General features: G+C 44.3%; 2 protein-coding genes across 3 annotated transcripts; one reads left to right on the top strand and one right to left on the bottom strand.

The window, feature by feature from the left end:
• The first annotated feature begins 8737 nt into the window (after positions 1-8737).
• LOC117857058 (peroxidase 9) lies at positions 8738-10745 on the top strand. The gene is made up of 4 exons (XM_034739534.2): positions 8738-9001; positions 9211-9402; positions 9594-9759; positions 10119-10745. The coding sequence occupies exons 1-4, from the start codon at positions 8738-8740 to the stop codon at positions 10538-10540; spliced, it is 1044 nt and encodes a 347-aa protein (XP_034595425.1). The 3' UTR covers positions 10541-10745.
• On the bottom strand, positions 9667-27180 carry LOC117857057 (uncharacterized). Of its 2 annotated transcripts, XM_034739533.2 has the most exons (19): positions 26866-27180; positions 26415-26501; positions 26172-26281; positions 26055-26093; positions 25871-25933; positions 24004-24078; positions 23006-23071; positions 22851-22893; positions 22148-22196; positions 20650-20743; positions 20525-20577; positions 13760-13844; positions 12855-12957; positions 12684-12776; positions 11910-11976; positions 11565-11631; positions 11431-11484; positions 11199-11360; positions 9667-9809 (listed from the first exon to the last, which is right to left on the bottom strand). In XM_034739533.2, the coding sequence occupies exons 2-18, from the start codon at positions 26464-26466 to the stop codon at positions 11226-11228; spliced, it is 1248 nt and encodes a 415-aa protein (XP_034595424.1). In that variant the 5' UTR covers positions 26467-26501; positions 26866-27180; the 3' UTR covers positions 9667-9809; positions 11199-11225. The 2 variants fall into 2 exon arrangements, with proteins under 2 accessions (XP_034595424.1, XP_034595422.1); XM_034739531.2 differs by lacking the exon at positions 9667-9809 and having other exon boundaries at positions 11095-11360; positions 26866-27179.
• Between the last annotated feature and the right edge of the window lie 487 nt (positions 27181-27667).

Genomic DNA, 27667 nt, shown 5'->3' on the forward strand with positions numbered 1-27667 from the left:
GAAGCCAGAATTAATGTGTAAATTGTTAGATGGCAAGTTTAAAACCGAGCAAGATTGTCAATTTTGTGGTCTTTTCATACTTTGCCGTTGTTACTAACTTTTGTTTTTTTTTATTGGTTGCTTATAAGAGAGATAAAAAATGTTGACAGTATTCATCATTCGATCAATATCAGTTGCACTGTCGTCGGCATCAAAAGCTCTCATCTAATAAGTTGCACCAGGAGCTTTGTGATGTGTCAAGCAGGAGTAAAGCAGCTCACAAGACTCCTGTCTGGCAACTTACGATGATCAGTGCAGTGATCTGATCATGTGCCGGGTCAAGTCTTTGAAAGATTGATGAAAGAGACCACGTCCAGAACGGGTTGGTCAACAGCGTCGACGGCCTCCTCGCCCTCGGCCCCGGCTCGGCGGCCACCCTCGTGGCCGGCTACCACGGGCGTTTTGTCGTACAGTACGACTCGGTGACACCGTCCACCCCGTGCGGGGTACCTGAAAGCTTGGTGTTGGACTTTCGAGGGCCGAGCGCTGCCGCGCCGCTCGGCTTCTCGAGGACGCAGCTGCTGTCTCGCCGACGCCGAGCAATTTGACGTACAGGACTCGTCGCCTGCGTGTCATGGGGTCCACCTCAAACTGCTTAGCGACCCTCCTTCCCTTGCTCTAGTCCTCGTCGCCTGCGTGTCATGGGGTCGCCGTCGCCAGGATCTGCCTCGCCTCCGTTGCCGCAGCTTGCGGCCTCGGCCGCGCAGGGCTTGGTCGCTTCGACGTCGACTCTCAACCCCAATGCGCCGCCTTTCCATGGGTTTCCGGCCTCCGCGCGCTCCGGGGGTATGCTCCGCTTTTCCGACTCTGAGGCCTCGTCCGGGTCCGGGGAGTCCGAGCCGCCTTCGCCGACGGGTCGGGGGAAAGCGGTCCTGCCCTCGCGCAGGCATCGCCGTCGTCGTCGCCCGCGGCAGAACCCAGAGGGATTCATGCCTGCCGCCCGTCGGGCCCATCCAGCTCCGGCTGCTGCTCCTGCTCCGACCCGCCTCGCCTCCCTCGTGGTTCACCCTGCTCGTATGTCGGCCGCGCCTGATGCCGAGGGGTTCGGGCAGGTTGAGAGCCGTAGGCGTTGGAGGCGCGCGGCGCCGTCGAGACCGTCGAAGCCGGTCCCTCCGGAGTTGGTGGGGCTTTGCTTCAACTGCCCGGCCAGTGACTACGTTCGAGCCAACCGCAGTTTCCCGGCGCGTTGTCTGACATGCAAGCAGGAGGGCCACCGTGCTCGTGATTGCACGCAGCCTGCTCGTCGTGCCGAGGCCAAGCGGGGCCGCTCCCCCGCGCGCCTGCTTGAAAGCCGTCGGGGCGTCGCCCCCGGACGTCGCCCCGCGCGCCACTACCGATGTCGTCCTACCGCCTTCATCGCCCAGCGCGGGTGCGGCAGATCCTCTGACGGAGCTAGTCGTTATTCCCCGCATGCCGGCGCTTCAAGCGGCGGAGGACGCCTTGTCGTTCGCCTTGGTCGCCCTGGTTGGTGGCATCCGGCCTGACGTATCGCCGGGGTGGCTGAGGATGCGGTCTCCGTCCGCAGGCATAGTCCGTTTCCGTCGCTCGGAGGATCGCTACATCGTCCTCAACTCCCCGCCGCCGAGCGACGCTCCGTTCACGCTGATTTGGCGCCGTTGGAAGAGAACCTGACTTCTTCTCTATTAATACATACCCGGCATGCTCTTGCCGCTGGTTCTTCGAAAAAAGAAGAGAACCTCGAGGGCGTCTGCGGGTTCTTTCAAGTTCAGAGTGCTCGTCGGGTTGAAGGGCATCCCGGCTCATGCCCGATGTGTCGAGACAGCGCAGCTGGTGCTGGGCTCCTCCTGCGCCAAAGTGGAGCCGGCCCCAAACACGGCCGCCGGCGTTGACGAGGATTATTGCAATCCCCGAGCGTCAGGTGCATGTCGTCGAGCCTCCTCTTTTCCTCAGGGAGGAAGAGATCATCAAGTCGCATCTCCCCGCGCTCCGGTACCTGGTTCGTCTTCGGATCGTCGAATTCCAAGACTGGCACAACCTCTGCCGTCGTCGGATGACGGCTACGACGGCCGCGGGGGAGACAGCGACGATAGTGGAGACAGTAATTTTAACGGCTATTGGCCGGGGTTCTCCGAGGGGCGAGGGCGGTGGCGGCTCGTCGAGATCTCACACGGTCCGTTTCGCCGGTGATGGCCCGGCGCTAGGCCCGGGGTCGGGGACCACGGTGGTCTACGGGCCGCAGCAGGAACAGGAAAAAGAGTTGTTCCTCGCTGAGTTGTTGATAGTCAAAAGTGAGTATGATGGTGCATGGATGGTTTGTGGTGATTTCAACATGGTATACCAGCCGGCTGATAAAAGCAATAGTCGTTTGGACCAGCGAGTGATGCGAAGGTTCAGAAACTTCATTCGTAGAGCCGAGCTCGAGGAACTGCATTTGTGCGGTCGTCAATTCACTTTGTCCAACAGAAGAAATCAGCCAACGTTGGAGAGGCTCGACAGGGTATTCGCTTCCGCTGATTGGCTATCTCTATTCCCTGGCCACTTGCTAAAGCCCTTATCCTCTGACCTCTGACTGCTCAGATCATTGCCCGCTCCTGTTGCAAACCAATGTCGTGCCTTGGGCTAAAACTAAAAGTCGGTTTCGCTTGGAGTCGTTCTGGCCAAAGCTGCCCAGGTTTCTGCAGGTAGTTCAAGTGGCGTGGGAATGGGAACCGACCCTCCTGCATGCAGATCCATTCAGCAAACGCGTTGAAAGGGTGGAGCAAGAGGCAGGTGGGCAGCGTGAGACTTCAGTTGGAGATCGCCCGGGAGGTGATCCTCAGATTTGATGTGGCCGTGGAGTCACGTTCGTTATCTCGTGAAGAGCAGCTGCTCCAGAACCAGCCCAAAATTAAATGTCTTGGTTTGGCATCGCTTTCAAGGACTGTTGCAAGACTGCGTTCCAGAGTTCTATTCCTGAGCGAAGGTAATGCAAACACTAAAATTTTCCACCTTCAAGCTTGTCATCGGGCACAGAAGAATCACATTCAGCACCTCACTGTTAACGGACATGAGTTTGTTCAAAATGAAGACATGGCTGCGGCTCTGTTCCAGTTCTATGAAGAGGTTTTAGGGACAAACTTTGTTCGCTCCACAAGCATCGACTTCACCCTGTTACACATAAAGACGGCCCAGCTAGCGGGTTTAGATGTCTGCTTCACCGAAGAGGAGGTCTGCAAGGTCATCAGTGACTTGCCGGCCGACAAAGCGGCAAGGCCTGATGGCTGTTGGAATGTGATCTCGGCTAATCCCGAGATTAATTAATTATTAAGTTTCTTGTCCACCTGCCATATATATCCAACAGATTAGATTTGCCATGATTGGCGGCAACCCTTAGAGTAAACACATACCCACTGGTGGTGTAGATTTGATCAATATCAGATATCCAGTTCGAATTACTCTATCCCTCAAGCACAGCTGGATGCCCAGAATAGTGAATTCCAAAACTCATTGTACCTTTAAGATAACGCAAGACCCTTTCAAGTGCATGCCAATGATCATCACCTAGGTTGGACATGTACCTACTCAACTTGCTCATAGTAAAAGAGATATATGCTCTTGTTGCGCTAGCTAAATACATGAGTGAACTAATGATCCGAGAATACCTCAATTGGTCTCTAGCTATCTTCTTGTTTTTCCTCAATGTCACACTAGGATCATAAGGTGTTGGAGAAGGCTTGCTGTCCATAAGGCAAACCAGCTCAAGACCTTCTCAACATAGTGAGATTGCAACAAAGTAATTCCACTCTCATCCTTAATCAGCTTAATGTTTAGAATCACATTAGCTTCTCCTATATCTTTCATGTCAAAACTCTTTGACAAAAAAGACTTGACCTCATTAATAGCATTAATGTTTGTTCCAAAGATTAGACTATCATCAACATACAAACATAATATAACAGATTCACCCCACTATGTCGATAGTACACACACCTATCAGCCTCATTTATGGCAAAGCCCTCATTTATGGCAAAGCCCGCACTAGTTAAAGTAGTGTCAAACTTCTCATGTCATTATTTAGGTGCTTGTTTCAAGTTATACAAAGATTTCAGTAACTTACACACCTTATGCTCTTCACCTTTTACTACAAACCTATCAGGATGATCCATATAGATTTCCACATCCAACTCTCCATTAAGGAAAGTTGTCTTCACATCCATTTGATGAACGAGAAGACGCAGCCAGGGAAAGTAGCACTCGAATAGTGGTCATTCTAGCAACAGGTGAATAAGTATCAAAGAAATCCTCGCCTTCCTTCTGAATATAACCCTTAGCCACAAGCCGAGCCTTGTACTTGTCAATAGTACCATCAGGTCTAAACTTCTTCTTGAACACCCACTTACAGCCCACAGGTTTACAACCAAACGACAGCTTGGATAATTCCCAAGTTCCATTAGAAAGAATTGAGTCCATCTCACTACAAACAGCTTCTTTCCAATCATCTGCATCTGGAGATGCATACGCCTTTTCAATAGAGCTAGGAGTATCATCCATAAGGTACATAATGAAATCATCACCAAAAGATTTTGCAATCCTTTGTCTCTTGTTCCTCAAAGGAACTTAATTGTCATCCTTCTCAAGGACTTCTTCAAGTGGTTGGTCAAATGACTCAAGAGACTCAATAGGTGTAGTAAAAGTGTGTTCTATGTTCTACGACACAAAAGTTTAGCAACCTAAGTTCCAATCGTACTCTAGCATGGCAATTCTATAAATGTAAAGACATGAATTGAATTGCTCAAAGTAAAGAGAAGGGAAAGGAACACGACAATGTTTTGCCGAGGTATCGAAGAGTCGGCACTCCCCACTAGTCCTTGTTGGAGCACCTGCGCAAAGGTATCGCGCCCCCTTGATCCGCGCAAGGATCAAGTGCTCTCTACGGGCTGATTCTTGGCCACTCCGGTGCGGTGAATCGCCCACAACCGCTCACAAGATGAGTTGGGTCATCCACAAGCTCCACCGGATGATCACCAAGCTCCTAATCACCACCAAGCCGTCTAGGTGATGCCGATCACCAAGAATAACAAGCACAAACTCTCACTTACCATGACAAGCCTAATGAGAAAGGTGGATGCACACTTGCTACTCCCTATACACTAATGAGGTCTTTAATATTGGATTATCAAATCATAATCTCCCCACTAGGCTCTTGCACTCCCTTGCACTCCAAGGTGTTTCTTCAACTTAACAAATGGGCAAGAGAGGCTCCTTGGACAAGATGGAGAAGTATAAATACCCCCCACTCAAGCAATTAACCGCTGGAGCCTTCTCTCAGCTGATTGCGAAGCATCAGACGATAAAGTACAAGGCATCGGACAATACGCATAGTGTTCGATGTGACTGTAACGGCTATAGTGACATCACCTGTCAGAACTAGCAGTTGCCTTCAAATTAGCATCCAATGCAGACCCATGTCTGATGTGAAAAATACCTCTCTGGAACCTCTCTGTGTGACATCGGATGATAACGCAGTAGCGTCCGATGTACTACAGTTTAGCGTCTAATGCACTACTTGTACCAAACCCTAAGTGAACAGTGCCATCATTGCATCCGATGGCACCCTTCATCATCGTCCGATGAGATTCCAGCCATTACTGCACGGCATCTAAGAGGGTGTTTGGGAGCACTCCACTCCACGAAAAATTGCTCCACTCCACCAACTCCGAAAATTTCGCAGCCAAACGCGTCTAGCTTCAACAACTCCGGCTCCAGGAAAAAGGTGGAGCAGGGGGGTAGATCCACGTTTTTTGTGGAGTACCTCAAGAGGTTCTCTAAAAAACCCCTTTACAGACCTCCTCGTGGAGTTGGTGGGTATTTACCCACCATTGCCACTCGTTACACAGGTTACCGGTTCGCGAAACAAAAAAAGCCTCCCGTCGCGCCGTGCCGCCCCTGCCTTCCACCGCGCCGCTGCCGCGCCGCCCAGCCGCCGCCCCTCGCGCCGCCCCGGCCTGCCGCCCGCCTGCCCGTCCCCTACCGCGCCGGCCGCCCGCCCCTGCCGCGCCGCCCGCCGCGCGCCCGCCCCCACCGCCCGCCGCGTGCTCGTCAAGATCATGTCCAAGGTGTGGATGACTTGCTTGCTCGTGTAGATGACTCCGTGCTGCTGCTCTTGCGATGTGCAAACAGGAAGAAAGATGAATTGCTTGCTCGAGTAGATGAGATGGTGTTTGAGTTGTGATTGGTTCTCGTCGTCATTTCTGATTGATGATCAAGATTGTTCTACATTTCCGATTGATGAGCAAGATTGTTCTACAAAGAGAGGAGAAAATAGAAGAGTATGACATGTGGATCCGTTCACAAAGGGTAAAATAGACCATTCACAACAAGTGCTCATGTTTTTGAGCTGGAGCACTGCCATCAACCAAACACGTGCAGCAGCTCCATATTTTTTTGGAGTTGGTGGAATGGAGCTAGGAAAGTTTGGAGCTGGTGGAGTGGAGCTGGTTTTTCTGGAGTGAAGTGCTCCCATCAGACCCTAAGTCACATCTAGCTCCATCAACAGCATCCAATGCAGCCTTCAACACTCCATTCACTTCCAATTCAAATTCCTTTATGAATGAGGTTGACTCCAATGATCTTTGGGCTAACTCTGAGCTACCTAGTGCTAAGTTTGACAAGTGTGCACCACACCTAACACATTAGAGTCACCTAGGTCATGCTACTAGTTCATACCCCCTTTATAGTACGGCCAAAGGAAAAACAAAGTCCCAAACTAATCTAAGTCTTTCTCCAATGCCAAACGACAGTTAGAACTAGTCCATCCTTAACCCTGTCGTCTATCCTTTGAAAACCAAAGCGAATTCCATCGATAGGGGCAAGAATACCATTTGTTGCCCAAACAATCATTATTATCGTGACCTAACTCAAATTTGCCTATGCGAAACACACGTTAGTCACAATAATATTATATCACCATTAATCACTGAAACCTACTAAGGGCCTAGATGCTTTCACTCGCCTTCCTTCTGGGTATAACCCTTAGCCACAAGCCGAGCCTTGTACTTGTCATAGTACCATTAGGTCTGAGCTTCTCCTTAAACACCCACTTACAGCCCACAGGTTTACAACCAAATGGCAACTCAGATAATTTTCAAGTTCCATTAGAAAGAATTGAGTCCATCCCACTACGAACAACTTCTTTCCAATCATCTGCATCTAGAGATGCATACGCCTCTGCAATAGAGGTGAGAGTATTGTCCACAAGGTACATAATGAAATCATCACCAACAGATTTTGCAATCCTTTGTCTCTTCTTCCTCACAGGAACTTCATTGTCATCCTTCTCAAGGACTTCTACAAGTGGTTTCTCAAATGACTCAACAGGAGACTCCATAGGTATAGTAAAATTAGGAGCTATTTTAGAGGAAAATCTAGCATTGCTATGCATGTCTTTCATAGGAAATATATTCTAAAAAAATTGTAGCATCACAAGATTCCATAATTGTATGGACACGCATATCAGGAACTTCAGATTTTACTATGAAAACCTATAGGAGTATTAAACTTTAACCCCTATCACATCGGATGTTTGATACTAATTAGGAGTATTAAACATAGGCTAATTACAAAACGAATTGCACAACCCCTAGGCTAAATCGCGAGACGAATCTATTAAGCCTAATTAGTCCATGATTTGATAATGTGGTGCTACAGTAACCATTCGCTAATGATGGATTAATTAGACTTAATAGATTCGTTTCGCGATTTAGCCTAGGGATTCTGCTACTAGTTTTGTAATTAACTCATATTTAGTCCTCCTCATTAGCATCTGAATATCTAATGTGACAGGACTAAAGTTTAGCTCCTGATATCCAAACGTGCCTTAGGCGCGTGGCACAGCGCAACACCGTTCCCGTTTGCCCAGGCTTGACAGATGGGTGTACTGACCCACCCACTACGGGTATGAGTCACGTGACCAGGGACCGATCCATTTAGGATCGACCAATTTAGGATCGACCAATCCAGAAGAAGTCTCGACCTTACCCCAAGAGGTTGAGGTCAACGCTGCCACCGCCTGGAGGGATGGTGGTCAAGGACGAACGTCATGCCTCCATTCTCATGCCTATAATGAGCTATTAGCTCATATTTAGTCCTTCCAATTAGTATCCGAACATTTGATATGATAAGGGCTAAATTTTACCCCAAGGATCCAAACACGTCCTACGTCCTTAATAGTACTAGTACCCATGCCACTTCCTCCACAGTTTTATCCATCCTACTAGTGAATCATACAGGGATGTATTTGGAGTGGGTGGAGCTACTACTACCACTTTCTGTTGTGCATCTACAAGGATTTGTTTAGATAGGTTGAACAAAGGCCAATAGTTTCTGTTTCCAGTATGTCTTTAGGGCACAAGCTAAGCTGATGATCTCTCTAAACAAAACAACAGGGAGCATCCTACGGCAAGGCAGACATAACCCTTACAGAAAAAAGCTTAATGATCTCATGTGGAAGTGGAACCAATAATAGAGAACACAAGGGTTTAGGCAGGTAACACATGGCAATAATAGGGCAAGAGATAGTGGCAACAGATAAGTAACAAAAAAATAGACAAAAAGCAACTTCTAAATCAGGTACACCTGATGCAAACAGATGATGATTTCCCTAAGTGGAGTGGATGAAGTGATGCAGTTGAATCACATGAGCTCCTATAAATAGGAAGTACAATGCACGAAACTAGAGCACAGCAGCATTCAAGAACTCATGGCTTCAACTAAGATAGTTCTTGGTGCAATCTTCATTGCTTCCTTCTACTTATCTGCCTCCCTCGCCTTCCCTCCCGGTCACCATGAGGGTGCCTATCCAGTTGGAAATGGCCCAGTCTCAGGTCTTTCTCCAGATTACTACAAGTTCACATGCCCACAAGCCGATGAGATTGTGGTATCTATACTAAAGAAGGCTATAGCAAAGGAACCACGGATAGGTGCTTCCCTTCTCAGGCTCCTATTTCATGACTGCTTCGTTCAGGTTAGTACAATTCAAATCCATTTCCTTTTTCATCTGGAATGAACAAAACTCACCAGTCACCAAGCATAGTTCGCCCATGAGCTGGGACATTGAACATGGTTGAGTGCTAGAACCACGCTTTCATGTTCAGTCATCAATAATCTTGGTTATCTTGTGGTATACGTAGTGTTGTAGATCAAAGTTATTTTCTCATCAGGATGAAATTGCAGGGCTGTGATGCATCTGTTCTTTTGGATGACACTGAGGAAGTTGTAAGCGAGAAAAATGCTATTCCCAATAAGAATTCTATTAGGGGATTTGAGGTTATAGATGAGATCAAAGCCGCACTTGAAGAAGCATGCCCACATACAGTCTCCTGTGCTGACACTATTGCCCTAGCAGCCAGAGGTTCAACAGTACTGGTAAATTTCTGTTCTTTGAAGTGACAAGAACATGTACTAATTACAGAAAGAGAAATAAATACAAGGATTCTTACTAAAACATTTTTGTTTATTTTCTTTGAAAAGACTAAAAGCTGGCATCCTCAGGTAGAACTTAATTTAGCTCCACTTGATATATTTAACATGCACATAATACTGTTATTGCCTCACAGAGTGGTGGACCATACTGGGAACTTCCATTAGGAAGGAGGGATTCAAAGACAGCAAACATGAAGCTAGCAAATAAGTACCTTCCTCCACCAAATGCAACACTACACCGTCTTATCAAGTTTTTCCAAAGGCAAGGACTGGATAAGGTGGACCTTGTGGCACTATCAGGTATGCTATCGGTGCATCTTCAATGTTGAAAATAAACCTTCGATAAAAAACTGTGAATGGAATTGGTTCAGTTGTTCATAATTCTATGAGATTCTTGCTATAAGCTTACGGCTGAAAGTACACAGGATATAATAGAAAGGTGTTATTATCATTAGCAAGAATATCTGTCAGACAAGAAGGAAAAATACAAAATAACAAAAGTATTAATAACCATAAAGGATTTATTGATGTTTCATTGGCGTCATGAATCTAGCACTGAAATTAAACAGTACTCCAAATTGATTTTTAAGAACATAACTGTTGCTATTGTATCTGCATATTCTCTTCTCTTATTAAAGAGTTATATTTTAAACTGACAGGAAGCCACACCATCGGAAAGGCAAGATGTGTGAGTTTCAAACAACGGCTCTACAATCAACATAGAGATAACAGACCAGACATCACGCTGGAGAAAAGTTTCTATCACACATTGGCATTGGCGTGCCCACACACTGGTGGTGATAACAACATACGGTCACTAGATTTTGTCAGCCCTTCAAAATTTGACAACAGCTATTATAAGCTGATAATGGAGGGAAGAGGGCTTCTCAATTCAGATGAAGTTTTGTGGACAGGAAAAGACCCAGAAATAGCAGGGCTGGTTAAAAGTTATGCAGAAAACGAGCCACTATTCTTTGAACATTATGTGAATTCAATAACCAAAATGGGGAACATAAATCCCCTCATGGGTCACAATGGAGAAATCCGCAAGAACTGTCGTAGGGTTAATCAGGAGATCTAGTCATCAAAATGCTTCAGTTTGAATCAGGTTCCTTTGCTTGTGATGAACCATTTATTTTGCATGATATGTCAGTTTAAATGTCAGCATGCTAATGTGTGGTGGCATAAGATGTAACTGTAACTTCAGTTTGCTTTTTTTTTTCCAGTTTGCTAATGTAAGCCCACTACTTTCAATGAAATGTATCTCATATTGCTCTATAAATCAATCCATAACTCCATATTATGTCAAAAATGGAAAAGGGGTGAGTAATAATCGCATAGGGTTTCCCCGAGATTGACACATAAGCTCTATGTCATGAGTTCAATAATAATAGTTTTGAGTAGTTTGTAATCTATTCTACTACAATATGATAAGACACAACAGTCTAGCAAGGGTGATATCACAAGACCTATGAGCTTTTGATTTTAATATCATGCGTAAAAGAAAAACTAATTGTGCACACATCAGTGGATGCACTAATTCACTTGCACATGAGATGGTAGTTGAATGAGCAGGCCTAATTATGAAAATGTAATGATGATTAGCAACACTCCATAAGCTCGCTTGCTAGTAAATTGCAGAGGAAAAAATATTGAAAACAGGATGGGGGATTGTATACATATATTATGTATGAGATTAAATAAAGCCTAGCTTAATTGAGTACAGAATGCAATCTTACAGTCCTCAGAACTATATATGCTTTAGTTCATATCGATCCATAGGCCCTATCATTTGCCCTCTGTGCTGCTTGTATGGTACCACCTGTGTGTTCCCAAGATGCCTGGCTTGCATGATTTTCACTAGGATTGTCTGCTTGCAAGTAGCCTCTTGGTCTACCAACCTGATGAATGATTAGGTTAATAATCAATGGTTGGAAAAGCCAACAAACTAAAGACAAAATAGACACTCACAGCATCCAGAAAGGCAGATAAGAACACCATCCCAGGCAGTGCATCTAAACCATACTGCAGTTGAAGCAAACATATCATATGCTTAGAAATCTGATAGCGTTGGTTCATAACTTAAATATTAAATAAAAAAATACCAGGTGCTCCACGCGGGTTTTGTAGATGAACCCTCCACAACAAAGTAGAGTTGACAAGATAACGAATCTACATACAAACAGGGCAATAGTCAGAATAGTAAACACAACGGGCAAAAAAACAACACAATGATAGTAATAGTATTGCTACCAGGGATAGTAGCAGAGCTGCTACTACTTCAGAAAACAGTACTTACAATTCATGAAAGAAAATGCAGTTACCATGAAGATAAATCATGGACAAAAAATAATTCAAAATCAGGGAAATGCTAATTTCAGAAAAGCAGCTGTTACAATCATGATAGGCTTTGACATCACAAAAAGTTAATTAAGTTCAAAAACACATACATGCATGAAATAATTCCAAATGTTGCCCAGCCTTTCATGAGATCACTCTCTTTTTCTTGTGCGTAACCTACAGAGCGAGACAGATACAAAACAAATTCATATAACTAGGCCACAACTCACATATTGAATAAATAGGAGGAAAAGATTGAACAATGACATGCATGCTGATGTAATCAAGAATGAGATTGATGAAGATTGCAAGACTGTTCTCAACCACAGTGCACTTTGCTTATATCACACTATTTGCAGTATGTATGCATCTTTTATGACTAAAATAATTACCATGATTATTATATATCATGTTGTGATCATAATCTTACTGCCAAAAAATGGCAACATTTTGTGACAAATGATTTAACAATTTAGTGTATACTATTTATCAAGATCATGGCTCGTGAGTCCAGCATTGCAATACTTTTCCATTCGATCATCAGGTAATGCTAATGGACTGATCAATGCTAATTGGATTGAATGGTACTTTAAAGTCCAAAAATGCATTCACCTTTTGAATTTCTTTCGTTATAATATCCAAACCTAAATCTACACAGACCTCTTTAAGTGCAATTGTGAAAAATTATCCACCTCCTGATTTTCCTTAATAGAGTTCCAAATTGCAATGAACAAAGTCTATAGGCACAGTTGATTTTTGTATGGCTAGGACTAACCACATTCTTTGGTAAGTGTAAACTCAATCCTGATTTTCCTTAATAGAGTTCCAAATTGCAATGAACAAAGTCTATAGGCACAGTTGATTTTTGTATGGCTAGGACTAACCACATTCTTTGGTAAGTGTAAACTCAATCGGATCATAGCCCTCCACTGGGATCAAAATATTGACCTCATAAGGACTGCTTCGAGCAATTTCACCTACAAAATGTAGAAGAGAAGTTCATTTTGTTGCAAGTTACAAAGGGCATCAGTATGGGGGACAATGAAGAAACTAACATCTCCAATCCACATTCAGAACTGTAGGAGACAGGGTAGTAGGCATGGCACCATTGAGCCCTGATCCTGTAAGTGTAACACTAAGCCCTTTCGCTGGATTAACCTGCATAACAGACAGAGTTCAATGTATATGGTGTGCAACTGGGCCTTTAATAGAACTGACAACGGCAGCAATCTCTTAGTGACTTTTATAACAGTGCCCTCATTTGCCAAATTATTGCATTAATTCAAAATAACATGGATATGTCTATGAACATTTGGTCAGCATAATACCAGTCAAGAGACTGAACAAACACTAATGCTGTTTTTCAGTGATTGTTTGGCTGCAGTTTTTTTAGTGGCATCTTTGTTTGAGAAAGATAATGATATGGTAGCAAGCCGGCCCACTTGCCATAACAGATAACCAAGTTAGAAGCTCGCATTAAACTAGTTAGATTAGAAGTTAAAAAAATGATGTAAATCATAAAGAAACATTCCAATGCCAGGCATAATAGCACTACAGTTGTGGAAAAGGCCCTTGAAGTACAACGAACAAAATCATGAAGGGGATCTCTGGTCATGTTGGTGGTTTTGCTTCTCTTGAAGCATTGTAATGAGTGCCTTCGACAGCATTCCTCAGGTCATTCTCAAGATCCATGAAGAATTCACTCTATGGCCTCAGCTGGAGCCATTGAGTTGGACTAATTTTGGTCTTAGATTGGTCAATTAGGTCGTCTTTGATCCCTTAAGCTGGCGAATATGTAATATGAGCTATATGTGGGTGAGTCCTCTGTGTGCAAACTTGAGGTGTTTTTTTTTTGTTTTATATCTTTTCCTTTTCTTAATATAACTATGGGCTGCAATTCTGCCGGTTCGAGACAATAAAAAATGAATGTGTTATTTTGACAGCCCCAAATGTATTTTACCTTGAGGGTAGGTTTTCCAACAAGACCTGCGAGGGAAGACATAGCACTAAGATACAGGGAGACATGAATCTGCTCGGTTTGAAAGCTGCATAGGTAACAGAATAGTGCTGAAATCAATACTTAAGTCTGAAATAGTATATAATTTTGCATTTTTAGCATGGGAAAATAATCAGATATAATTTTTAAAAGTGCAAGGACTAAAATGAGAGTGTTACAAATCTAGGAGTAACAGTGAAGTTTCGCAGACCTTGCAATAAGATCCTAAATAGGACCTGAGAGTCACACTATCAATTCAACATATCCAAATTGTTTCAAAACAATGTGGATACTGCACAAGTATTAGCTTTGATCACTAACTAATTTGCATTTGATATGTTCCAGACTTCTAGTACCTACTTGCATACACTAGCATCTGTTTTCATATAAAAATGTCAAGCTCGATGTTGAGCGGGATTTGAGAAAAAAAATGACAGGGACTTCTAGTATATGTATTGCTTTTAGTCAGTTGAAGTGCAACGGGTGATGCCATGACAGCATGCCTAAGAGTCAATTTGCAGTTCTGTGCTGAATTGCAGTGTCTATTTTTGTATTTCCTGTGAAAAAAGCAAGAAATATTATTGTTTTAGCAATCAAATTTAATCTAGACAAAGCCGGTAATATAGTGGTTGTTCCTCTGACACATTCATTCACTTGTAACAAAATGATGCATCTGTTTGCAAATTGATATAGGTAAAAGGTGTTAGATGTATATTGTATTAGGGGGTTTTCTGTATATTTTCCCCTTCTTGTACCTGTATATATATGGGCCTAGAGCCCCTGTTATGAATACAAGTGCTATTCCTAACATGGTACAGAGCCAAACTAGGGTTAGATTTCTCCTCAATCTACTCTAGGATATTTTTTTTTTTCATGCACGTTGCACTTGCGTGCTATCCTTCCCCGCCAGATCCGTATTGCCTGCTTGCCTGCGCAGAGCCTCCGGCCGCCGCTCGTCCGGCTCTCCACTCGCCGGATTTGCCGAGTGCTCGTCGCCGCCGACCCCCGCCGGCCGCTCATCGCCGCCGACCCCCGCCGGCCGCTCGTCGCCGTCTCGCCCGGCCTCACCGGCTGCTCGTCGTCGGTGCCGGCCACGACGGCGCTCGTCGCCGCTGCCGGACACCGCCGCCCGCTCGACGCCATCGCCGGCCGTTCGTCGCTCGCTCGGGTCGTTACCTGGTCCTCCCCGCGTGAAGATAAGGTTGGGTTTGGTTTGTCCTGTTGTTGGGTCCTCCCCCGTGTGAAGCGATAAGGTTCCAGCTTCCAGCTGCCTGTCCTTCCGTGCGTGCAGAGATACATCTCCCGTGACAGGTAAAAAAAAAAAAGAAAAAAAAAGAAGAAAAAAAAAGAAAAAAAAAGAGTAAAAAAAAAAAAAGCTGCTGCCCTACGTGTACTCTTGGCTTCCTTGTGCGCTGCTTTTCTATTGTGCAGTACATATTGCCTTTTGAGTACCGGCACAAAAAAAAAAAAAAAAAAAAAAAAACGCTTGCGCCGCTATTCTTCTGCGCTCTTGCCGTCGCCCGCCGCTATTTTACTTGCGCTCTCGCCGTCGCCATGGCTCCTTCGGCTGGTGGTGTCCCAGTGTTACGTTGCCCGGTCCTATTCAATGGCAACAACTATCGCGATTGGGTTCCTCGTCTACGGATTCATATGCGTGGTCTTCGTCTTTGGGAGTTTCTTACTGGCGAGTTGCCTTGTCCACCTCGTCCTACTGCTTCTACATACCCGGTGCTTCCTGCGAAGCCAGTGATTCCAGAGACAGCTACGGCTGAAGAGATGGATCGGTTGCTTGCTACTCATGATACAGATGTGGCGAAGCTCCTTGCTGATTATGATGATGGCCTTGCATCCTATGAGTCTCAGTTTACTGCATACCGGACATGGGTTGATGAGGATGCTCGAGCTGCTTCTATTCTCGTTGCTAGCATTGATGACAGGGTTTCGGCTGATATTATTGAGCTTGATTTTGCACATCAGATGTGGGCTTTTCTTCGCACACGTTATGAGCCCACCGGTCAATCTACTTTTCTTGCAGCCATTCGTCAGGAGCAGCTCGTTCGACAGGGTGATGGTACCGTTGATGATTTCTACGGTCAGATTTCTACTATTTGGCGCCAGCTCGACACTCTTAGTCCTCCGTTGTCTCCTAGCACCTGCCAGTCCTGCCTGGGTCAGCAGCAGGCTCTTGAGCTTCGTCGCACCTACGACTTCTTGACACGTCTTCGGGATGAGTTTGAGCCCCTTCGTGCACAGCTGCTTGCTCGACATCCCTGTGTCTCCCTGATGGAGGCTCTTGCTGCTGTTCGTAATGAGGAGACTCGCCTTCTTACTGCTGGATTGATGCGATATTCTTCCGTTTTGGCTGTCAGCTCCTCTACTCGTCCTGCGGTGCCTTCTTCCGAGAGTCGAGGGGGTGGTCTTAAATGTGATTGGTGTGGCAAGGATAATCATGTGGAGGCCTTTTGTTACAGGAAGAAGAAGGCTCAGTCTCGTGAGGGTCAGTCTCGCCGCGGTGGACGTTCTTCACAGGGTCCTAGTGCTCCTGCTGGTTCTGCTCGTTCTTCGCTGGGTGCTAGTGCTACTGGTGGTTCTGGTTCTGGCAGTCCTCAGCGGAGTTCTGCTGGTTCTGAGACACAGGAGATCATCAGGTTGCTCAGTCGCCTTGTTACCTCTACGTCACCAGGCGCTGCGGGTTCTGTGACTCAGCCCTCTGCACCTATAGGTTCTGCTGCTGCTTCGCAGTCTTCCGCTTTGGGATCACCTTCCACGTCTACTCCAGGTATTTGTCCATGGATTCTTGATTCTGGTGCTTCGTTTCATATGACTCCTGATTGCACCTGTCTTTCTTCCATACGGTCTCCACCTGGTTCTCCTACTGTTCATACAGCCGATGGTTCTTCTCTTCCTGTTGTTGGACATGGCACTCTCCTATCTGACTCCTTTCATGTCCCTAATGTTTCTTATGTTCCCGATCTGACCATGCAGCTCATGTCCGCTGGCCAGCTTACTGATCATAACTGTCGTGTCATTCTTGATCCTGATATTTGTTATGTTCAGGATCGTCGCACGGGTCAGCTGGTTGGTACTGGCCCTCGTCGTCGTGATTCTCAGCGTCTTTGGGAGCTTGACTGGCTTCGTCTTCCTTCCGCTGCGCCCGTCAGTCTAGTTGGCTCCGCTTTGGCTGCTTCGTCGACCGCATCTTTTGATCAGTGGCATCATCGCTTGGGTCATCTATGTGGCTCCCGTCTATCTAGTTTGATTCGTCGTGGTCTTCTAGGTTCTGTTTCAGGTCATGAGTCCTTAGCTCAATGTCAGGGTTGTCGGTTGGGCAAGCAAATTCAGCTTCCCTATCATTCTAGTGAGTCTGTGTCACAGCGTCCTTTTGATCTTGTTCATTCGGATGTCTGGGGTCCTGCTCCCTTTGTTTCTAAAGGGGGCCATCGATACTATATTATATTCATAGATGATTTTTCTCGTCATACATGGATTTATTTTATGAAACACCGTACCGAGGCCTTATCCATCTATAAGTCTTTTACTTCTATGATCCGCACTCATTTTGACACTTCTATCCGTGTCTTTCGTGCTGACTCTGCTGGTGAGTACCTTTCCGTCACTCTTCGTCAGGTTCTCTCTGAGCAGGGCACCCTTGCTCAGTTTTCTTGTCCTGGCGCCCATGCTCAGAATGGTGTGGCCGAACGCAAGCATCGTCATCTCCTTGAGACTGCTCGTGCTCTTCTGCTTGCTTCTTCTGTTCCACCTCACTTTTGGGCTGAGGCTGTGTCTACAGCCACTTACTTGACTAATATTCAACCTTCTTCTGCGCTTCATGGTGAGATTCCTTTTGAGCGTCTTCTAAATAAAGTGCCTGACTACTCTAGTCTTCGTCTTTTTGGTTGTGTGTGCTATGTGCTTCTTGCACCTCGTGAGCGCACGAAGCTGACTGCTCAATCTGTCGAGTGTGTTTTTCTCGGCTATAGTTCTGAGCATAAGGGCTATCGTTGTTGGGACCCAGTTGGGCGTAGGATGCGGATTTCTCGGGATGTTATTTTTGATGAATCTCGTTCTTTCTATCCTCGTCCTTCTTCTGATGTTTCCCCGGCGTCTTTGGTCGATCCCCTTTCCTTCTTAATATTACCTGATACTTCTATTGCTATCACCCCTTTATCACGTCCTCCGGTGGTCCCCCCTGTAGTCTCCTCGCCTACTCATCGTGCTGATGTACTTCCCCCGGAGTCTACTTCTCTGGAATGTCCTACTAATTTTTCTGTGAAGCCCCCGGTGACACATGTCTATACTCGTAGAGTTCGGCCTTCTGATGTGCCATCTTCTTCTGATGTGCCATCTTCTATTGTGCCCTCTTCGTCCGATATGCCTTCTTCTCCTACTGAGGCTTCTTTTTCAGAGGATTCATCTCCTGAGCCACTTCTGCGTCGTAGTCATCGTCTTCGTAGGCGTCCTGATTGTTATTCTCCCTCTGCTTATGCTGCCACTATTCTTTCGGAACCGTCCTCTTATCGTGATGCTCTTCCTCATCCGGAATGGCAACACGCTATGGCTGAGGAGATTGCCGCTCTTGAGCGCACTCACACGTGGGACCTTGTTTCTCGTCCTGCCAATGTGCGCCCTATTACATGCAAGTGGGTGTATAAGGTCAAGACTCGCTCTGATGGCTCTCTTGAGCGCTATAAAGCTCGTCTTGTTGCTCGTGGTTTTCAGCAGGAGCATGGTCGTGACTATGATGAGACTTTTGCTCCTGTTGCTCACATGACCACAGTTCGCACCCTTCTTGCTGTGGCCTCTGTTCGTGGGTGGTCCGTCTCTCAGCTTGATGTCAAGAATGCCTTTCTTAATGGTGAGCTGCGTGAGGAGGTCTATATGCAGCCGCCGCCTGGGTATTCTGTTCCTAAGGGTATGGTTTGTCGTCTTCGTCGCTCACTTTATGGGCTAAAACAAGCTCCTCGTGCTTGGTTTCAGCGCTTTGCCTCCGTGGTCACTGCTGCTGGGTTTTCTGCCAGTGCGCATGATCCTGCCTTGTTTGTACATACTTCACCTCGAGGTCGGACTCTTCTCCTTCTTTATGTTGATGATATGATCATTACTGGAGATGATTCTCAGTATATTGCCTTTGTCAAGGCCCGTCTCAGTGAGACGTTTCTTATGTCTGATCTTGGTCCTCTTCGTTTCTTTCTTGGGATTGAGGTTTCTTCTATGCCCGAAGGCTTCTATCTGTCTCAAGAAAAGTATATTCAGGACCTTCTTGCTCGGGCTTCTCTTACTGATCATCGGACTGTTGAGACTCCCATGGACCTTAATGTTCATCTTCGCGCCACTGATGGTGAGCCCCTTGAGGATCCCACTCGTTATCGTCATATTGTTGGGAGTCTCGTTTATCTTGGTGTTACTCGTCCTGATATCTCTCATGCTGTGCATATTCTGAGTCAGTTTGTTTCAGCTCCTTCTCATCTTCATTATAGCCATCTTCTTCGTGTCTTACGTTATCTTCGTGGGACCATTTCACGCCGTCTATTCTTTCCACGCTCTAGTTCCTTACATCTCACGGCTTATTGTGATGCTACATGGGCTAGTGATCCTTCTGATCGTCGGTCTCTTTCTGCCTATTGTGTTTTTCTTGGTGGTTCCCTTATTGCTTGGAAGACTAAGAAGCAGGTAGCAGTTTCTCGTTCGAGTGCTGAGGCTGAGTTGCGTGCTATGGCATTTGTGACGGCAGAGGTGACTTGGTTACGGTGGTTGCTTGAGGATTTTGGTGTTTCTGTTTCTGTGCCGACTCCTCTTTTGTCTGACAGTACCGGAGCTATCAGTATTGCTCGCGATCCAGTGAAGCATGAGCTTACTAAGCATATTGGTGTGGATGTTTCTTATACACGTTCACAGGTTCAGGATGGGGTTATTGCTCTTCAGTATGTGCCTTCCGAATTGCAGCTGGCTGATTTCTTTACCAAGGCCCAGACTCGTATTCAGCATAGATTTTTCCTCTCCAAACTCAGTGTTCTTGACCCACCTTGAGTTTGAGGGGGGGTGTTAGATGTATATTGTATTAGGGGGTTTTCTGTATATTTTCCCCTTCTTGTACCTGTATATATATGGGCCTAGAGCCCCTGTTATGAATACAAGTGCTATTCCTAACAAAAGGAACACCTAACAAAACATCAAATATCTGAAAGATTATCATAAGATACTGCAACACCAAGCAGACTCTTGTTGTCTAAGATCCTTTTGATGCTGCATTCGATGGCCCCTATTTTTCTTTGAAACGGGCAACTCATTTCCATTAATTTGATGACACCTGCCATACTATCATAAGATACAAGCAGACTCTTATTGTCTAAGCTCTTTCTGATGCTGCCATCGATGGACCCTATTCTTCTTTTAAACGGGCAACTTATTTCCGTTAAGTTGATGACACCTATCATACTATATCAAGTTCTATTTGGGATCTTATCCCAATACCGGTGAAACTTCACTGTGCTCAATTGCAGCTAAGCTGAAGTCACTAATTAGGATCTTTTTTTACCTGTCATGTAGTTATCCCATATTCTATATGATTAAGCTAAAATTCATAAGAGCGACTTAGTGGATAGATTATTTGCGTGAACACGGTTAAATTCCACATTTCGCATTAGCATGGGCTTATATAGATAACCTAAAGCTTAATGCTGACCAAACATTTGCATCTCATTAAATTTGAACATTTTGACAAAATCATACCTAAAACCATGATGGAGTTGCTCAAATCCCAGCTGAGTCAATCCATTATAAACCTAAAAAGACCAAAGTGACTTGTAACACAAACTTTAGCAATAATTAATAGCCAGAAAACAGGATAAACTTACAATTTCTGATGACCGGGGATGGAATCCCACAGTGAAACCCTTGAATACTCTTGGACCACTTTTAGAACAAGGAATAGCAAGTTCAACAAGCACCCTGACAAAAAAGAAACATGTATGAAGGCGGACAAGATAACAAAACAACTGGTAGCAGTTGCTCATTAAAACAAAAAATGTACAGTAATTTGCAGAGCTGTATGCCTGCATCCCTCAATCAACTCTAGGAAACAATAACACCTCCTCAAAGTCTCAAGCAACTTCTAGAAACTCTTAAGCCTTAACAAAATTTAACTCATTCAACCAACTCTTACGAATTTCATCTCAAAATTTAAACCCAGCTAATTACATCTTATCTCTTTGCCTACCTCCCCTCTCTTTTTCCCCTTAAAATCGATTTTCTTCTCCCAACCCCCTCAGTGGATTGCAAAAGAGCTCAGCGAAGCGCCCCGACAGAGTAGATGGGGCTGTGCAGGCCAATCAAACTCTGCAGTTGTGGTTCGACGGTTGTGCCAATACGATTTTTGTAATGCGTAATGACACATGGGCATTCAGCTAGTATGATGTGTTAGGGAAGTATCCTGTATTTCCATGTAGTTGGTTTCCTTCTGAGCATTGCCTTGCATACAGTTTCTCTCTTACAACAACAACAACAACAACAACATAGCCTTTCAATCCCAAGCAAGTTGGGGTAGGCTAGAGTTGAAACCCAACAAGAGCCACAAATCAAGGTTCGGGCACATGAATAGCTGTTTTTGAAGCACTCCTATCCAAGGCTAAATCTTTGGGTATATTCCATCCCTTCAAATATCCTTTTATTGCCTCTTCCCATGTCAATTTTGGTCTTCCTCTGCCTCTCTTCACATTACTGTCACGCCTTAGGGTTCCACTACGAACCGGTGCCTCCGGAGGCCTTCGTTGGACATGTCCAAACCTTCTTAGCCAGTGTTGGATAAGCTTTTCTTCAATTGGTGCTACCCCTAACCTATCACGTATATCCTCATTCCGGACTCGATCCCTTCTCATATGACCACAAATCCAACGCAACATACGCATTTCCGCAACACTTATCTGCTGGACATGTCATCTTTTTGTAGGACAACATTATGCACCATACATCATTGCAGGTCTAATTGCCGTCCTATAAAATGTGACAGACTGTTGGAGTTACTACCTCCGTTCTCTAATATTTGATGATGGCTAGCTCAATTTTGAGCTAACTGACATCAAATATTAAAGGATGGAGGGAGTAAAATATAGTCCAAACTGAACAGCTCACTTGGTGTTCAATTAGATTTTAGATAGTTCAGCTCTTATTCATTGCTTTTAATCATTCGCAAGAGAGCAAGCTGTGCCCCATGCATTCCTATGACAATGCTTAAATGTAAAAAAAGGCTGCACTGTTGTCTAGTTTTAGAATCCATCTAATTCCTATTTTTCAAAGTGTGCAAGGTAGAAATCAGTTCACTCAAAATGCATAATAAATTAAACATTCCATTATTACCTGCACATCCTTTCATCGTAAGATATGCTACAGATGCATCCTTGTTCATCTGTACAGTTGTCAATATTAGCATATGCTTTCTCATGATGTATGCAGCTAAAACAGAACTTTGTGTTATCTTTGGATTCAGGGCCAATAAAAGTGGCAGATTTATGACCATTTGACCAATTATCATCCTGGCAACAAAGCTAACAATTCTTGACAAACATTCATGGCATATGCACCCCATTACATACAGAGTATCTATATGAACTCATCATTTGATAAGAATTGTGCTTTAAGTAATGCAACAACTTCCATCATATTTGTAGATAATATGTATCACCATTTGGGAGTTGAGGATAACAGCAAATTTTGCTTATAGGTTCAATTCTCTTGCAGAGGGGAAGAATGAAATTCGATTGAGCCAAACCAGTCAACATTTCTTCCCCAAGACATTCATAGTTCTTAAGAAAACAAGAAATTAAATCCACTAGTGAGCACGAGTAACTACGATTTCCAAGAAAATTTACATGAAAGTAAGAAGACTACTTCCTAGCACACTGATGCAGTAAGAAGTAGCTAGTAGCCTTTCTACCCCCTAAATAGGTATCCCTTAAGAACACAGTAGTTAAATTTTACTTCAATCAGTAACATGCGCAAAAAAATTTAAATTGGTCACGTGAAGGTGACATGGAACTAAGAAAACCAACAGGCAACAGACCTCTGCAAGCTTTATTTGAGCAATGTCCACATTTGATGTTTACCTGAAATGTGTTTAAAAAATATTACACCAACGGGTTAAAATAGATCCTTGATAAAAGGAATCCCGATATTAGTGATAATAACAAAGAATTTCACCAAAAAATAAACACAAACCTGTGCTGTACGACCCATCATTTTGAAGGTAGTTTCACAGTGCACTAAATCTCCATTGTGGAATCTCTGAAATTGTGAGTATGGAATTAGAGAATGGATGCTTATTAAGTTGAGCAATGAAGGTAGAGAACTCCTAGAAAGAATGAATGGCACTCTAATTCTGATGCAACCTAAATGATAAAAGAAATAAAGAATCATGAGTCAACAGTTGAATACAATAACCATCACATGCAGATAAACAAAATAATCCAACCAATATTGTGATTATATAGCAAGGTCGGAAGAACCCTGTCAGGATTGATTCTGATTTTCAATTAAAATACATTACTATGAACTGAACAAACTGCTATGTTAAGTATATGCTGGATTAACCCTGAGAAGTTCAAAATGTTAATCAAGTCAGGAATTGTACATCCTGTATGCTGGGTGTAGACCACTTGACCTTTTAAATGCTGCAATGAACACACAACTTGGTCAAGACATTCCTCTATTTCAGATTATATGATATCACTTGTTGACGAAATGGCTTTCACAAATTTAAGTTGACCCTGAAGCATATGACAGTTTTCTTCCATCTATGATTTGTGCACTCCAAACTCGATACAATGTTTAAAAGTTGTGATTATGTTTCACAGATGAAACAGTGGTTGTTACTTCTATGCGCCTTTTCTCTTTCTTTTCTATCTCTATTGAGTTTGATGCTGTCAAATCATCCATATATGAACTACGACAAAGAACCTAATGGGATAATACATGCAGACTAAGGAAAAGGAAAGGAAAGGAAAACTCCAAACCCCCTTTTTTGGGAATGGAAATGCAGTAGTGTCTCAATTACAAAGAATGGAGAATGTGACACGTGCAGATGCAAGAGAGCTTCTAGACATTGTATAAGTCTATGAGAATATTTCTTCCCCCTAAAGTACAAAATAAAGCAAAAATTACACAGAAAATAGGCACAATTTTATCATACATAATTGATTAAAATGTGAAAGTGTTACCTGAATATAGTCAGTAGGCCCTGAACCAAATAGAAAAGAGCGAGAACTAACAAAACGTCCAAATTCAATGTAACCCTGAAAGGAATGAACAAATGCATTGCATTATCCAGATGGTGACCATGTCGCAAATTTCAACATCTATGGAGGACTATTTAGATCAAAATAATAAAAGAGACAATTGGTGCAAGCCCAAACTATGTGCTTCCAAAAAAAATTAGTATCAGAATTATTTAAATAGAATTAGTTTATAGAACAGTGATGCTAAAGAAGAGTGTAGACAGACAGATTAATTATGGGCAAAAATGCTGGAACTGAATGATAATTGCAGTTGGAACTGCAAGGCTGCTACACTGTTTACTAATCTTCAGCTATGTAAGGGTGGGTTTCTACCTTTATCTTCATTCTGGGGTTATTTAGTTTTTCCCATCTTTCCAATATGCACTATTTACAGAGGACGTAGTAATATAATGATAACTTCTCATGTTCAGCATAAAAGGGTGGTGCATTGTGAAAAATCACTATATTCAATTTTTACTGGCTGTGTTGGCACCACTTACCCCGCGGTTTATACTCTTCACACTTTTCAAACCACATAACTTTTTTTTTCTCGAACACGCAGGAGAGCTGCTTATCAATATATTAAGAAGAAAAAGGGTTGTAGAAACCCAAGGTACAGCCAGGTTTTTTAAGGAAAAAGCCTAAGCAGAAAAAACCGTCACCTTACAAATGAACTAATCACCTGTTACCAAAAAAAAGGAAAGATCAGACCCTAACTAGCAATAAGCTAAACCGCCAAAGGTGCCAGGGCAAGGAGATAAGAAACTCCTCTAGCTCCAGCCAAACTCCACAAGTGCATCTCCTCTCTCACAACTGACAGAACTCCATTAAAGCTTGGAGAAATCCCTAAAAAACACATCAATTTCAATGGTTCCAAATTGACCAAGCCCCAAGAATGACGATGGAGTTCAGGCCCTTTTTAACCTGACCCTCTACTCTATTGCTTGCTGTTTCCCACCAATCATCAAAAGAAACGTTCTCCAACTGTGGGGTCAGGGCCTGCAATCCAACTTTCTGTAGTAAGCTGAACCAGACTTGTCGGGTGAAGACGCAAGAGACAAGCAAATGATCTATCATTTCCTCATCTTGATCACACAATGGACAGCGCTCTGGATGTGGCAGATTTCTCTTAGCAAGGCGATCAGCCGTCCAACATCTGTTGTGTGCAACGATGAAGTTGCATTTGCCGGGGGGCCAACTTTTCCAAATCCTCTACCAAGGATGGAAAGAGGTGGCTCCAATGAACATGGACGACTCATAGGCAGACTTTGCCAGATACCTCCCTGAGGATGAAAATTGCCACACATGAAGATCCTCGACATCTGGTTGCAGCACAACATTTGAGAGGAGATCCCAAATACCAAGGTACTCTGTCAAGACAGGCAACGAAGGAGCCCCTCGGATATCAGTAACCCATCTCCAATCAGTAAGAGCATCGTGAACTGTCCTATTCTTTGCTCAGGTAGAAACTGCACCAAACAAGTTCGGCACAAGTTGATCCAGCCTCTGCCCATGGAGCCACCTATCTGCCCAGAAAAGAGTATTCATTCCATTTTCAACCTCTGATTTAATGGCAATAGAGAAAAATGCTTTGACCGAGGACTGAACTTTATACAGCCTATGCCTTAGAATATACATTTGCACCTTAGTATACGACTAAATTGTACGAAATACAATTATGCAAACAATGTACTGCTACACCACCTTTCAAGTACATAACGAGATAACCTTCACAACTTTTAATTTGATGGAGATGACAACATAAATTGACAATAAAGAGTTGGAAAAAATGTCATGAATACTGCCATACCTCTTGAGATCTTTTCTGCACATCTTTGCAGAACTCAACAACCAAATCAGAGCGTTGCAAACCCTGATAATTACAGCAAAATGAGCTGTTAGTGTATAGTGGATACACTTACAATAAACAATATACATGTAGACAGTATAGAAAATAATTTCCGATCATGTTATAGTGGATTTAGGATATTCACCTGTTCGTTATATTCATATTCCTTTCCGACCAGATGTGTCTGAAGCTGTTTAGGAGAGAGCAATATGAAAGAATTTTATCTAGTATATGCTAGAGAATAGAATGACTGTAAGGATACAAAATCAATAAGGCGGCTTTCATTATCAAAGGTATAACAATTAGAATTTGGGACCACGATGATAGCAGTGGCTGGCACATGCACGTAGATAGCTGCCAGTGCCAACAAAACTGCACCAGGTGACAAACTATAAGGATCTAACAGACCCAATAATTCCTAACCAAATGAAATTACCAAACAAGAGATGAAAGTAGAAGCTTATACAGTGTATTTAGAAGCACAGGTGTGGAAATAAAAAAACACCTGCGATCAATAGATGAATGGTATGCGTAGGACAGGAAGCCACAGGACTCATGGCAGAACCGTCGTTTGGGTGTAATCGGCGATTCCCTGTTAGATATAATGTCAGCATTGTATGACAAGGTTTTTCATGATTAACTGACCAACAAACATGAAACTCCCTCGCAAAAAAAAAATCATGAAACTAATGGCATGTCTGTATACCGGGCACCATGAGAGCAGTTACAAATGGCTTCGGAAAAACGGAACTAAAAGGATTTTGCATTACAAATGTCTACTGTTTGCTGGGTATTGGCACAGTGACACCGGACCGACGGGCCCGAGCGGAGTGGGAACCCGCAGCCCCACACAGGCTGAGCCGGAGGCAACCGTCCAGGGCAAACAAAGCGAGCAGGGATTGCTCGGGGGGGAGCACACGGATTTGACGGGAGAAGACGGGGCAGCGAGAACTCACCGCTGCGGGGTCGGGCGGCCGAATCTCCGAGGGCGGGCGGGCGTCGGCGTGGGAGAGCAATGGGGAGCGGGAGAGCGCGTTTATCCTGGACCGGCTCCGCTCGTCGGTTCGAATTTTCCCTTTTCAGAAGGTGAGAAGGGGGCCGTCGCCGCGTCGGCCGGCGAACGGGGCCGGTGCGCTTGCCGCTTGCGCCGGGGACGTGTGGGCCCCGACGACGGATGGATGTCTCGGTTTTCTCGGAGAGACTGGGAAGCAAGCATGTGCTTGGCCGCTTGGGTTTGCAGGAGCAGGACGAGTCGCTGTGGACTGTGACTCTGGTCGGCATGGCGTTGAGGTCTTTGCCAAAATTTAAAGGTGCCAAATTACCGTTACAGCACTGTAGCACGTTGTAGCGTTTCGTTTGTATTTGTGAATTATTGTCCAAACATTAACTAATTAGACTCAAAAGATTCATCTCGCAAAGTACAACAAAACTGTGCAATTAGTTTTTAATTTCATCTACATTTAGTACTCTATGCATGTACCGCAAGTTTGATGTGATGGGAAATCTTCTTTTTGCATAGTGCCAAAGTTGGAAGTTGGGAGTGAACTGGCTGAATTGCATTGACTCGCTGGCAGTTTTGACGTGGCACATCAAGGTTAAATCATTTTTCATTTCTACAACAGGGACATCCATTGATTTGGATGCATATTTTTCTAAGTTTATGATGCATCTGCTGTCTAATTTTTCAACCATGATTGTAAAAAAAAAGAAATAGAGCAAACCTGATGGACACTACCAGGGGTGGTAAGGGGTTTCTAA

The sequence above is a fragment of the Setaria viridis genome, chromosome 5 (genome assembly GCF_005286985.2).
Source record: "Setaria viridis chromosome 5, Setaria_viridis_v4.0, whole genome shotgun sequence".
Lineage (NCBI taxonomy): Eukaryota > Viridiplantae > Streptophyta > Magnoliopsida > Poales > Poaceae > Setaria > Setaria viridis.

What these genes read in the sequence shown, in the direction of transcription:
- LOC117857058 (XM_034739534.2), top strand. Translation starts at nt 8,738, where the DNA reads ATGGCTTCAACTAAGATAGTTCTTGGTGCAATCTTCATTGCTTCCTTC. An exon ending in CCAGAGGTTCAACAGTACTG is followed by an intron (nt 9,403 to 9,593) that starts GTAAATTTCTGT and finishes ATTGCCTCACAG; the next exon opens with AGTGGTGGACCATACTGGGA. An exon ending in GGACCTTGTGGCACTATCAG is followed by an intron (nt 9,760 to 10,118) that starts GTATGCTATCGG and finishes TTAAACTGACAG; the next exon opens with GAAGCCACACCATCGGAAAG.
- LOC117857057 (XM_034739533.2), bottom strand. Translation starts at nt 26,466, where the DNA reads ATGAGTCCTGTGGCTTCCTGTCCTACGCATACCATTCATCTATTGATC. An exon ending in CTCAAATAAAGCTTGCAGAG is followed by an intron (nt 22,197 to 22,850) that starts GTCTGTTGCCTG and finishes ACAACTGTACAG; the next exon opens with ATGAACAAGGATGCATCTGT. An exon ending in AAACCCGCGTGGAGCACCTG is followed by an intron (nt 11,485 to 11,564) that starts GTATTTTTTTAT and finishes CTTCAACTGCAG; the next exon opens with TATGGTTTAGATGCACTGCC.